General features: G+C 40.2%; 1 protein-coding gene across 1 annotated transcript; it reads left to right on the top strand.

Moving 5' to 3' along the window:
• Window positions 1–322: 322 nt before the first annotated feature.
• Window positions 323–5,901, top strand: LOC130430701 (uncharacterized). The gene is made up of 6 exons (XM_056759841.1): window positions 323–634; window positions 1,233–1,341; window positions 2,697–2,736; window positions 4,315–4,464; window positions 4,554–4,856; window positions 4,952–5,901. The coding sequence occupies exons 1-6, from the start codon at window positions 323–325 to the stop codon at window positions 5,103–5,105; spliced, it is 1,068 nt and encodes a 355-aa protein (XP_056615819.1). The 3' UTR covers window positions 5,106–5,901.
• Window positions 5,902–14,106: the final 8,205 nt, after the last annotated feature.

The raw sequence follows: 14,106 nt of genomic DNA, 5'->3' as shown, positions 1-14,106 counted from the left end.
CAGTTTTCAGAGTAGTTAGACCTGGAACTACACAATATTGTGTAATTTGCTCTTACTGAAAACAAACATGTCGGCAGGTCAGAAAGACGACCAGGAAGCAGAAGACACACTTACCACAGAAGAGGAGCTCTTCTTAAAGCACGATACCGTGAGGGACTTTTTCATCCAGGAGCTGAAATCCTTAAGAGAAGCTGTGTCTTCTGTTCAGAAGGTGGCGCAAGATGATTTAAAGGCCTTTACGAAAGTTACTGTGATGAACTTCATGGAGTAGCTGCAACACAATGCAGAGAAGACACACAGACAGCTCAGGTGCGACCTATAGATGCTGAACGAAAACTGTAAAACCCTACAGAAGGTTGAGGTCCAAGTGAAGGCCAATGAGGAATCTGTGGTGAACAGAATGGTCACTCTGGATGGGAAATTAGAGGCCGTGCTATCAAGACTAGCAGCGATGGAAGCTGACGTTTGCAATATCTTTGTGTCTCCTGGAGCGACGTTTAACTTGACAAGATGTACAGCTTCCCTCTCGTCAGCCAGCAGCCAACTGTATTCATCCGTGCCGGTGCAAGAGGAGGAGACCTTTGTTGACATCCAACATCCGTTTCCTTCTCAGTCTTCATCAAACCAACCCAAGGTGCGACATTTACCTTGACAAGGCGTGGGCCTACCGCTTCCATACCTGTTCAGGCGTCAGCCAGCAGCCCACTGCTTTCATTCATGGTGGGGCATGATGCGGAGTCCTCTGATGAATTTGAATTTCCAACTCTGCACATTCGGTTACATCGGGATGTCAACAACAGGTCACGGAATACGTCTCACTTTTCCCAGCAAAGTACCGGCACAACAGCATGAACAACGGCATAAACAATGGCAAACGTTGAGTTGCTATTGATGTTGGCTTTGCAAACTTACATCGGCATCCAAACAGGGCGAATACATCGTGTTCGAGCAGCTCCCTGTAACTTGTAGAGACGGAGATTTCAAGCGATTTGCGCTAAGGCAGGACCAAACCATTATATGCAGATAGGGGGGGTGGTCGGTCAATATGGATGTTTAATTGTTGGTCAATGGGGAGTTTTAACTTTTACTGCCAAAAACAGAGTTCATTAATTTTATCTAAATATATATACTGAATGATGATGGTTTAATAATTTTATATTAGTTTTTACCTATTTTTGGGTCCTCTGTAAGTCATGGGCCCTCGGAATTGTCCTAACTTTTTCCCCCTATAGGGTGCCTTTGCCTGTGCCTGTGGGAACACACCAGCCGCCCGTGACGCACTGTCTGAATCATACACTGCCCCCAGTCCGGGAAGAACCGATTCACAATGGCTGCCCCAGCGTGCTGGAAGCCCAACACTTGGGGCAGCCATTGTGTCCATCCTCCCTCCTCGATGAGAGTGGAAACTGTGAGAAATTATTGGCCCTGAAAAAGCCAGAATTAATTATAACCATGACAACACAATCTCGCGTACAAATTTGAAAGTATTAGTTTGTAACGTCCATCAAGCAACTATCCTGTTCTGCACAGTTGTTATGGAGCAAAAGTCAAGCACAGTAACACCATGATCATTGAACCAGCTTTTTGTACCTTTGGCAGTGTGGAAGTCCTGCTGGAAAATTAAATCAGCATCTCCATAAAGCTTTTCATATCGGTTTAAAAAGCCTTTTTTTATAGATCATATGTAATATTCTAGTTTTCTGAGACCATGAATTTTGGGGTTTCATTATCTGAAAGCCACTATCATCAAAGTTTCAAGAAAATATGTATATTTCACTCTCTGTACTTAATCTGTATAATATGTTTCACTTTCTGAAATGAGGGACAAAAAATATTTACCTTTTTCATTATATTCCAATTTATTGAGATGCACCTGTATGTGACAAAGTGACAAATGTTTTATTTTATTTATGTGTTATATGTGTTTAGCCTATCATACTGAAGTGTTGAATTTTAAATGATTTATGTTAAATAATCTACCATAGGTGTGGAAGTGTTAGATGTGGAAACCCAGTGTGATGCCAGGATTATAAAAAGCGAGATAGATGCCACAGATTGTGATTGTGTAACTGCGTAACTAACAGGGATCTGTACCTCAGATTTTTCATCGTTGTGTGCTGAATGTCATGATTAGATTGTGTAACTGATTTTATTCAAAACACAATATACAATTTACTGCAAATGAAAATAGAAAATGACAAATCACTTTAAAAACAAAAAAATATCATAACATGATTTGTTTGACAAAATTAGCAAATTCAAGTTCATTTTATTCGTATAGCACATTTACAACAGCCACCAGGCTGACCAAAGTGCTTTACAGGAGAAAACATTTACAGGGCTCTCAAGTGTCACGCATTGAGCGTGACAGTCACTCTTTTCGGTCTTTTGTCACACACTCCCGCCACACATTGTATTTCTCACGCAGAAAAACTATTTATAATACATTTAATATGCCGCAGCGCCCAAAAGTTATCTGGTCGCGCCGCTCTCACTATGGAAACCGGCAGAAATCAAGCCCGTCTCCCCTGGAGTTTTAATCGAGCCTGCCACTTATCAACCAATCAAAAAAAAGAAATAGGCTACACAATAGCCAATCAGAAAATAGCACTATTGTATCTGGGTAAGATTTAACGCAACAACCAATGAAAAAAAGCATCCTGGAATTGTTCACCATCTTCCTCGTTCACCCACAGAGGAAACCACAGGAGCTCCGAGCATCACTTTGAGCACAAAGTAAGTAATCATCTCCTGTTACAACAAATTCACAACTTGTTTGACACAAACAATGACAACTTGACTGCTGTTAGAGAATGTTTCCCAGATAATAAGCATCAGTTTTTCATGAGTGTCTGTTACTTAGCCAACAGTTTTACAGCCTGTTCACTGACAACATCTGCTCAAAACAAGTAACGTTAGTCTAGGCCTAGTCATATTTTCGTTATCACACGATGACTGACATATTGTCACATTATAAATATATCTCTCTCCAATAGGCTTAATAATTTTATTAGCACTAAATTAATTAAAGTGCATTGCATAGTCGATGTTATAGGTCACTTTTAAAATCATATAATCCTGGCCATGGATGCATTAATCATTGAGTCCCCCAAATAGAGGCCCCCTGTTCCTTTTTTCAAAGGTGACTGGCTTGAACCAATTTGGGAGGCTATCAAAGATCGCAGCCTTGGTTTTAGTGCTTCCACATTCTAATGCTGATGCTGAGAGGGTATTTTCGATGGTTGGTTTGAACAAAACCTCAACACGAAACAGTTTGTCTCTGGACGGGACATTGTCCTCAATCATGACCCTGAAAATGGCTGGGCTTGAGCCGAACTGTTTCAAATGGGAGCCAACACCACAAATGATAAAGGAGTCCAAAAAGGCAACAAACACTTACAACAAACAACACCAGTCATAATCTCTCTCTCTCTCTCTCGCTCTCTCACAAACACGCACTCAAACACACACACAAATTTTATAAATGGAAATTGAATAAACACTTTGTATTTGGTTAAATTGTCAGTGTCATGTGTCATATATTTTCTTCTGGGGGGGGGGATTGGGGGGGGGTGTCACTCTTGCCTGTCTTCAAAACTTGAGAGCCCTGCATTTATTCTTCATATACAAAAAAAGACCATGCACAAATAAGACGCAACCCGTTGGCTATATCATTGTAGTCAACAGTTTAAAAGAACCTGATTAAAAATTTTAAATGGCCTAATCACAGTAGTCAATACACTAATGAAAATAAACACGTTATTAGCAGAGACTTAAAAACAGACAGAGAAGGGGCCGTTCTAATCTCTAGAGCAGTGAGTATACCCCAGGGGTACGTGAGAGAAATTAAATATTTGTAATAAATAATGAAAATCAATAAGTCAATACATAATGATAATAGTATTGTTATATGATATTAGGACTACACAAATATGCATAAAAAAATATTCATACATTTAAAACGCATTTCAATTTATAGGAGTTATTTTTTGAGACCCGGAATCAGGAGCAGTGTCTGGGTGCGAAATAGTGCAAGTTAGGAGAGGTTGCGCTTAAATGTTAAAAAAACGTATGCATACTACTTAAGAGATTAACCTAGTTGAGTAAAGCTACATACAGAAATTGTCGATGTTTAATGTTCAGTTATCTTTGAACAAACTACTGCCAGTAATACTGTAATGTCTACAGAAATGGTTAACAGTGTTTTTTAATTCATTTATTTAAGAGCCGTAAGTCAGTCATAATTTGATCAGCCCTGGCCCTGGACTGATTCTGGTTAACTAATGTCTCCATTCACATGATCATTATATCTAGCAGCAGCTGTAGCTTCATTCACACATCTGAGGCCATCGCTGAGCCGGTGGAGAAGGCCAAGGCCAATTCTCTGGAGATTCTGCAGTCTGGCATAGTCTTCAGTTCTGGCCACTTGGCAAAGATCATGTTGGACTCCAGTCCCATCGACAGGTTGGGGAACCAAAAATGTGTCGTCTTGCTTTTCTTTGTGTGATTTTCAGGAGCTGTGAATTTAGCTTTGTTTCAATTCTTTCTAAAAGGTGGATTGAGGTGGTGGTGACTGATGTTCCTCCAGCATTGACAGGTGCAGTGGCACCAATGCCTTCCACCGGCACGACCCCAGAACCACCAGCTGTGGCAAAGACAAAGAAGATTCAGCCCTCTGAGGATGACAGTGACCTTTCAGATGTGAGAATAAAGCTTTGTTGTGGGTCCCCTTCATGGACCCAGCCGTCCCTGTTGTTTGTGAGGAACAGGGAGAAATCAAAGCTTGATCTCTGTGAGCTCACTGAGGCCAAATCGACCAAACAGACTCCGCTCAACTACATGAAGAGCCAGAAAAGGTTAGTATGATTGTATGGTTTTTTTTTTTATATTTGGACACTTCATTGGGCTTAAATGCGTGACATGACTTAAACGCTTGTCATTCTTTCTCCAGTACCACACGGTCAACATCGACCTCATGCACAGCAAAGAGCTGCCGTACATCAAGTACATCGGGTCTCTGCAGAAAAGCTGTGCGAAATTGGTCAGCAAGGAAATCGTCCAGAAGAGGATTAAGCATCAGCCCTCCTCGTGTGAAGACCGACTAGTGTAAAGACCTGCGACTCTTCCAGCGCGACTCCACCGAGCAAAGACACCGGCATGCACATCAGTATATTTAAAGGGGTGATTATTTTTTAGTTTTACACAAATGTAATATAAATCATAGGGGTCCACATAATGTGTCTGTGAAGTTTCAGCTCATAATACACCACAGATCTTTAAATATACCATGTGCTACATTCCCACTTTTGCATGTGAGGAGAAACGCACTGTTTTGGTGTGTGTGTATCTTTAAGTGCAAGTGAGCTGCTAGTCTCCGCTCCCTTTTCAGCAGAAAACATGCTGTGAGCCTGTGCTTTCAGCGACAAATAAAATAAAATTTAGTCACATAAAGCTAACGAGAAACACGGTCTTGCCTTTGAAATCCAAACACATTGTTTTCGATAAGCACATCAGCTCACCCCTGGGCCATTCGCGAAGCCCCTCCGGCCTCCCTGTGGTCTCCGAACCGGTCCCGGCCTCCCTACGTGCACCTGGACTCACCCCAAATATTTTTTGGGGTGCGTCATATGGGTGGGAAGACCCGATCGGCCAGACCGGTCGTCGGGCTCTCGGTGCAGCCGGCACCCTCCAGGCCTCCCGAGCGGCTGGCACCCCAACGTCCTAGAGACTCCTTTTCTTGTCCCCCCGTGTCCTCCATAAGTCTCCAGGACGCCCAACCCCCCTCCCCGGTTATTGGTTGGCGTGAGGTCGTAGTACTGTCACATTCCCGTGTGTCCCTTGCCTGTTTTCACCTCTGCCTCATTTAGTTCATCCCCTGCACCTGTTTAGCCCTCGTTATCTGTTGTATTTAAGTTCTCCCCTTGATTGTATTCCTGGTCCAGTATTGTGAATGTTTGTGGTGTTGTGTGTTTCCCGTATTTCCTTGTGTACGCTATTGGATTAAAGAAAACCTGTTTTGTTATCTGCTGGTTTTGAGTGTTCCCTGCACGAACCCGTGACAGTATTGTGCCGTTTCACTGAGGATTTTGCGCGTTAACTTATTTTAATGTATTTGTAAAGTGATTTTAAATTGTTTTTTAAATTGAATATTCCAACAAGTAGTTGTGTTGGAATTGTATGAGAAGGTTAAATATAAATAAGACAGATTCATAGAAATAAGTAGCAAACATTTATTCAAGAACTATGTACATTATAGACACTAAATATAATCTAGGAACTGCATGGATGTCACAGGCAGGGTCTCTTCCTCTTTGGTGCGTATATGGCAGGGGTTCACCACTAATGTCCACATTTATACGAGGGGCAGATCTCTTTAGGCTTGGTCTGGAGAACATCTCTTTAACTTGGATGAGTCCATCAGGCTGCTCTTCTTCAAGCATGGTGGGGCAGTTTAGAGTTTTCCAGAGGCGTTGCTTCACACGAAGCCCTAACTGTAGGCTGTAGTTAAGAGGCTTGCCAGAGGATTTCTTTAACATAGAATCCACCACAGCAAGAGACATTCTTTGATGGTCTTCTGTGCTGTTCCCATGGATTAAAAGAGGTTCCTCAGGGCTGGCGCTCATTCACTTATTCACCGGTATGGAACCACGGTCTCTCCCCCGCCTACTCCACTACAGACATTTTATCCACTTTTAAGTTGCCCCAGGTCCCTGGGGTTTTACTTAAAAAATACTGGTACTTACAATGTCTTTATTTGCAGCTTTGCCTCGCTCAGTGTGGATAATTTCCATTGAACACTAAATAAATCCATAGCTCTCTTGTCTAACGTGAGTCTGGGAACATTGTTCTGTGCAGCCAACAACACAACAGTTTGTAAGCTTTGCTACTTTTGCCATGGTATTGAAAATTCACACATTTGAAAACAAAAATGGCGGTGGCGCAATGGGTGGACACATTCAAAACAAGGGGCGGAAATATTATAATAAGAACGGCTACTTACGTCAGTAAAAGCGTGATTTTTGAAGCGATCGTTTTCTCAAAGGATGGCAGAGATAGGCTCACATAAAAAAGTTAATGATTTCTCTTTTTTCACGTTTTCTGAGTTGGCAGGTGCACTTGGGACCCCGATTTAGCATTTAAACATTAAAGCCTTTAAAGCAGAAATGGAGGCAAAACAGATCAGAGAGAAATTTAAAAAGGGATAATTAAAAACAAAACAAAAGGTAGGAAAGAAAAGTACCGTGTGAGAGAATTTTAGCGAAGTGGTTAACAAGGATGAATCAAGTGCTGGGTATGTAATATGCAACAACTGTGAGGCACTGTATGTATATGAAAGCCATGAGACTGGTATCTCTTATATGGTACATCATGTGTGTGCTTAATCGAAAGATTAGATTTAAACTTTTACAGACAAAGACAGTGCTAGAACATTTACTGACTAATCAAAGTGACGATCGGGTCCGGGTCTCTATATCAGTGAAAATTTTACTTGCGGGTGGATCATTTATTTGAAGCAGCGGATGCGGGTGACATTATAGCTTATCCGCGCATCTCTAGTGTGCATAGTGTGTGTGTGGAGCTATTGTATGTGGGTATGTCTGTTTTCTGTGTTGAAATGTTAAAAAAACGCTGGCCTGTGGTACTGTCTCCACTGATATGCAGAGGCTTGTGATGTGCTCTGTGTGGAGTGGGTGATGGAGCGGGTATGTCTCCCTGATTGCCTTCTGGTGCATTGGTACCTCCCCTTTACCTTTTGTGATATGCTTGTATATCAGGAATGCATTCACAATGGCAATGTAAAAGAAGTGATAAAAAGGTCTTATACCACTTCTGGGTTTTGAGCATCACCATCATCATCCACCAAGCTACTGAGGTGAAGGGAGTGGCAGATCCTAAGAAACTTCTTTCCTGAGAGAACATTTTTTAGTGAATGGCAAGCTGTATAGATTACCTCCTCGCCAGTAATCAGTTATCGCAGGGAGTTTTACAAGACCCCTATAAATGATCATGGCAATGAAAGCAAACATATCCTGTAAGGTCACATAAATCCACGGGTTGGAGGGCTTTGAGTAGTGAGTTTGGCAGTAGTCATTGGTGTTTTCAATTATTGTCAGTAACATGGAGTTTGTAAAAAAAAGTTAAAAGCTGTAAAACTGTGTAGGTAGCTGTACATATAACCTTAGGTCCGGGTGAATTGGTGGGTCTGAAGGTGGGCTGTGGTGGTGTCACGTCTGGAGTGTCCACATCATTCCATCTGCGCTGTTTGCCATTTCAGCTGCACTGCTTCTGCTGCCACTTCTCCCTCGTACAGTACCTCTTCCTCTCCCTCTCCCTCTCCCTCTTCCTCTGCCTCTTTGTCTTCTGCTGGCAGAACCTCTCTGGGAAGTTGTGGGATGAGACTCCTCTCCTGATGAGGTGCTGTCATCATGTCCTTTTTGCTTTTTGGTGACTGGCATCCAGTCTTCATCCGTGATTGTGTGTGATATAAAATATAAATAATAAAGTTCTATATTCTACTATTTTACATGCATATACTGTTCACATCAAAACACAAACCTCAGTACCAACAGTAAAATATATTTTATAACATAAGAAAACACTTACTTGTCGAGAGTGACATCTACCCCATCCAAAAATACCTTCTTCGCTACAGGTCAATGGAGGAAACTTCGCTCTCTTGTTCTGAAATATCTTCCTCCGAAAAATCACTCTCACGCCTGGTACATTGCTTAACAACTTCTTCAAGTGAGAAGTATGTTGTACTGCCTCTTTTTGCCATTTTTTTAAAATGTTAAACTCTTTTCACGCTCACACTCTTTCCTAGCAGCGCACGGTCAAGGTTGCCTGTTAGAATTTACTCACAGCCGCAGACGTATTTGTATGGAATGATATTCCGGACAATATTAAAAAGGAATTGCAAATTGTGTATTAGCGTTTGCATTTTCGTTTAAGCAAACGCACACTGACTGCCAGATTTCAAATGGAAAAGCAAAGTCCGTTTACAACTGTGTTTCCCATATCTTACGAGTTTTGACCCTGTCATATTTAAATGGTAATTTCAATTTCCACGTCTGTTTTTTCACTTTCTCAGCGTCGCGTGTGTAGCCAGCCAAAACTCAAATGGAATCGCAATTCCCTTAGTATTTCCATTTCCGATGCCTTGCATGGAAACCTGTCGATCAGTGTCAAGGGTGGGATTATGCTATGGTGCGTCTTTGTGTTGGGAAGTGACGTCACTACGTATGGTTCGCTCAGACACTCCAAGCAGGCACGCAAGCTGGACACATGAGTAACCACATATCACGTAGTACTCGATCAGCTCTTGTGGTATGTCCAGTACAGGAAGTCATGGTGCTTGAGTTGTCCTGTCCTTCACAAAAAGCCTGTCAACTACTTCACTGAGGTTGGCGAAGACAACATTACTGATGTTGCTGTTGGTCAAGGCCACAAACTCAATTGTCTTATCCAAAACTAAATGGCTTCTCATTAATAGGAAATCTATAGAGGATGTACTGTCCTCAACTTGCTGCGCGAGCATCATAAGTTCCTCCACAATATCACCAACTACCTCCATTGTTGTTTAAACAAATTATGTGTCTCTGTACTTCAGGGCATCACCTCTTGACCGTCGACTGTGAGTGACGTCACATACAACAGAAAGACGCCCCATAGCATAATCCCACCCTTGACACTGATCGACAGGTTTCCGTGTAAGGCATCGGAAATGGAAATACTAAGGGAATTGCGATTCCATTTGAGTTTTGGCTGGCAACACACGCGACGCTGAGAAAGTGAAAAAACAGACGTGGAAATTGAAATTACCATTTAAATATGACCGGGTCAAAACTCGTAGGATATAGGAAACACAGTTTCAAACGGACTTTGCTTTTCCATTTGAAATTTGGCATTCAGTGTGCGTTTGCTTAAACGAAAATGCAAATGGTAATGCGGGATTTGCAATTGCGTTTGGATTATATCACATTTTATGCGTCCACAATTGGAAACGCAATTGCAAATACAATTTGCAATTCCATTTTAATAATGTCCGGAATATCATTCCATATATTTGTGCACAGACCTCTCTACTTACAGGTTGAATGTTTCCCGTGAAGCTGCATATTCATCTTTTCAGAATTTTATTGGCTATCAGATACGCCCGTCATTAGCAAACTCTGACGCGACAGAATCGATCTATTGTCAATCAAATAGAGGACGGTCCCATCCTTCATCTTGAGTGGTCCTTGGCTATTACTGGCTCAGGATGTCCTTGGCTATTACTGGCTCAGGATGTCACCTCTTAAATGCACCTATTTGCTAAAATCTGCAATGTTTACAAGTGAAGAGAAGCTACACCACAGAACGCGTCGGAGATTTGATAGCTCTGTCGGCTACATGGAAATTATACTACCATGTTCCTTGGATGTTTATTGACATATATATGTGTTGTAGACTAAAAAATTCACTGAATTGGATTTACTGGACCCTTCAGAGTGTAACTATACCGTTTTTGTTGGAATGTTATGGATCAGTGGACTACCAGGAGGCTTTATGGGTGAGTTTCTTCAGTTTTGTTGCTGCTTATTTGGTTGTTGGTTGTCTGACAAAGACTCTGATTGCATTGGCTGTGTTGATTGTATCTTAAAATGGTTTACATCGTTCGAATCACAAGAATCTCAGCTTTTTAAAGGTATGTGATAGAAAAAATAACCTAAACATAAGTTGTTGTATTTCCCGATGTTATCAATCAAAACACGCAGTGTTCCGCCAGCGGTACTGCAAAATGCTATCTGGTGATTATCTATTGATAACCAATCATGTGAGCTTGATTTATCTGAGCAATGACGTAGTTAGATGACTCTGTTAGCTTAAATAAACTGCATTTTGGATTTAAGGCAGGTTGGCCTGTGGAACTCCTATAGAGTGCTGAAGCTGACTTCTGCTGGCAAAACTACTAACAATTTTTCTTCACTAAATTTTATTCTATTACCTTTTATTCTGACTCTGAGTCTTCTTTCATCATAACTGATCTACGGGTCTTTTACTGCAAATCCCCTACACATTGTGCCCTTTCAAATGATAAAGCTATTATAGCAGCATATTTTTTCAGTGACTTGAGTGCCTTGTGTGAACATGAGGAAAAGTGTCCCTAATACCAAATAAAATCATTCTAAGAATTGAATAACAAGAGACATTTCATTTTGTTTGAATGTGTATTATTGTAAGTTCTGATTTAAGGTGTGCCTTTAAATGTTTCGCATGCGCTCCGAAAAAATGAAGAAACAGCTACAGTAAGATATAGACAAAACCATAAATTGACATCACATATTTTTTAACACTGCTATTTTAATCTTTTTGTTATCAAGTTACACTTACAATTAACCTTAATAATGTATCATACAGTAGGCCTACATTTTTAAATGTATAAGACGTTTTTAATACGTATAATGCCTACAACATTCCCTATGCATCTGTGTTTTTGTCACTGCTTTAAGGAAGGTAAAGTATAACAGGGCTGTTTGATAGCCTGTTGGTGGGAGACGGGGGTCCCTATGTATGCCAGAGGTTTTTGCTATCCTGACCGCAGAACCACTTCAACATGGCCCTCAATCAAACCAGAGTCAGGATTGAGATGACAATCGGATTTTTAAATGAACACTTCAATGAACATTTCTTTATTAAGAGTAAGCTTCTCTAGTGTATTTTGTTTACATTTCTTCTTTAACCTGAAGGTAAACACTTCAGTTTCTGGGGAAGGTTGTGAAATGTCCTACAATAACAGAGACACCAGTAACAAAATATAAATCCTCACATTCACACTTGTGCCATAATGAATAGTACAGTACATTTATCTCTTTAACTTTGTCAGCACACAGATCGTTTCACTTCATCATGTGCTTCATCCTCATTAATAAAGGTAAACTAAATGATAACTAATGTTAGCAGGATATGTTCATCCACTGTGGGGGCACACACATAACACACATCATATTACATTACTGTAATATTTATCTTACTATAGTATACTACAGTAAATGTGTGTACTATATAGTCGTTCAACTTGTGCATTAACTCAATCAGCAGTGTTTCTGAAACCGTTCTCTCTTGCGTAGACAGCAGAATCAGTATTACTCCGTGGCTGAAATACATTTGTGTTATTAATATTTGCGCATAATTATTTCCTAAGAAACCTACGGAACTTCCTCTATCCATGTTGAACGCGATTGGTTTAGCGATCCCGACATCACTCGTTCATGTGCACGCACGCACAAACTAATCTTAGCTTCAGGATCAAAGCTTGAGATGACAAAGAAACTCCTGGAGCTGCTTCATGGTATCAACAAAGCTTGATCACGTTGGTTTGGTTTTGGCAACCCAAAACTAATCCTGTAACCCTGAGTTTGTTCTGCAACATTCATGGTACAGGCCCCAGGTGTAAAAAGCCTCAGTGATATAACAGCGAGTTTAATCTATGCAGTTATGTGTGATTTGACAGTTTATTTCTTTTCATATATTTTTTTTTACTTTGCTTTACATAATCTACATGTTGATGTCAGGCAATCTAACAATACCGCACAAAAAAATAGTTAAAAGTATGTTTGGATGAAACGGCATACTCTTATTTAAACCTGCTGTATTAACCTGCAGTAACAAACGCTGAGTGACGTGTGTGTCTTTAAAATCACAATAGTCACAAAACATTAATATTAATACCTGATGATCTGACTCACCTGTGATCAGATCACCTTAAATGAATGCTAATATTAAGCACAAATATATATATAGTGACAAAAGCCAAACTGTAACTTGCCCTACTCCTGTAAGAAAACATCCTATTTAAATAATTGATCACTTTTGGGGTTGTACATCATACAGATGATGGGTGTCGTCGCATGATGGTCACTTTTCAGATTTTAAACTTGTTGAATAACTGACGTGATCACTTCACATTTACAAATATCTTTAAAATAGAATTAAAGTTATTTATTGTTTTTATTTATAACTATTTTTACAATTAGTATTGCTGATACACATCGTACATATGATAAACACAATTTATGAGTATAATTTGATTCCAAACTTTCCTGTACAAATATCTTTTTCACAGTTTAATCACTGAATAATTATGTAAATAAGATCATTATTAAAGTAAAGCTTGTGATACTCACTGACACCGAATAACTTTGGACTGATCACTCTATTGATCTCTGGTTGATAAAGTCCAGTGTGTTCAGATGTGATGTTTGTGATGATGAGATCTCCAGTCTGAGGGTTCATCTTCAGTCTGTCAGTAAATCTCACATCAGGCTTATAAACTGGATCACTGTTGATCTCTCTGTTGATTCTAACTATGTGATCATCTTTACACACTCATCTTACTGAACTAAAGGGAGTTGATGTGGTAGTGTGGGGGTTTAGTGTAATAGATCCTCCATCATTCACTGACACTGACTTCACTTCACCAGACACGTCTAAAGACACACAAATAGTCAGAGATTAAACAAAAACACATTACAACACACTCACGTAAATGTAAAAAGAAAGTTGAAATCATTCAGTCTCAAGTTGCTAAATTAATTATGAAGAATATCTGTCAGTTTACTAGGTAGAAAAGTGAAAGTGTTGTACAAATGCTGATACATTTTTTTACCGTCGATGAAAAAAAGAGATCTTCATGTATGACTTCATTTCTCCATGTTGTTGTAAGTAAGTTTGGTGTTTGAGTTCATAAAGAAGACTTAACAGCCGCCGCCCATAAACACACTGACTGATAGAAAAAACACAAAACACCCCAAAATAAATCTATCCAAGCACATACACAAACAAAAATAGATGAAAAGTGACTTATGAATCATCATCACGATTCTGACGAATAAAAGGTTAGGCTGTTCAGTGCGGCCCTATATCAAAACCAGACCTTGTTCTATGTGCAGTTTCAGATCTGACGATTTGGGCTCAGTGCAATGAGTGCATGCTCCAAGTTTAGAACGAGGAAGAAAAGATCGGATAGGGAAGACTTAAAGGGATACACGTTACCTCTACTGGGAATGCACTCTTCAATGCCGCATAATTTTTGCAATTCTGCTTATTAATATCTTTTTAGTATGG

This window comes from Triplophysa dalaica, chromosome 10 (genome assembly GCF_015846415.1).
Source record: "Triplophysa dalaica isolate WHDGS20190420 chromosome 10, ASM1584641v1, whole genome shotgun sequence".
NCBI classification, from domain to species: domain Eukaryota; kingdom Metazoa; phylum Chordata; class Actinopteri; order Cypriniformes; family Nemacheilidae; genus Triplophysa; species Triplophysa dalaica.
Note: the sequence above shows the minus strand (reverse complement) of the source record. Positions and strands in the feature narration are given on the sequence as shown.

What these genes read in the sequence shown, in the direction of transcription:
- LOC130430701 (XM_056759841.1), top strand. Translation starts at nt 323, where the DNA reads ATGCTGAACGAAAACTGTAAAACCCTACAGAAGGTTGAGGTCCAAGTG. An exon ending in TTCACAATGGCTGCCCCAGC is followed by an intron (nt 1,342 to 2,696) that starts GTGCTGGAAGCC and finishes GTTCACCCACAG; the next exon opens with AGGAAACCACAGGAGCTCCG. An exon ending in GACTCCAGTCCCATCGACAG is followed by an intron (nt 4,465 to 4,553) that starts GTTGGGGAACCA and finishes TCTTTCTAAAAG; the next exon opens with GTGGATTGAGGTGGTGGTGA.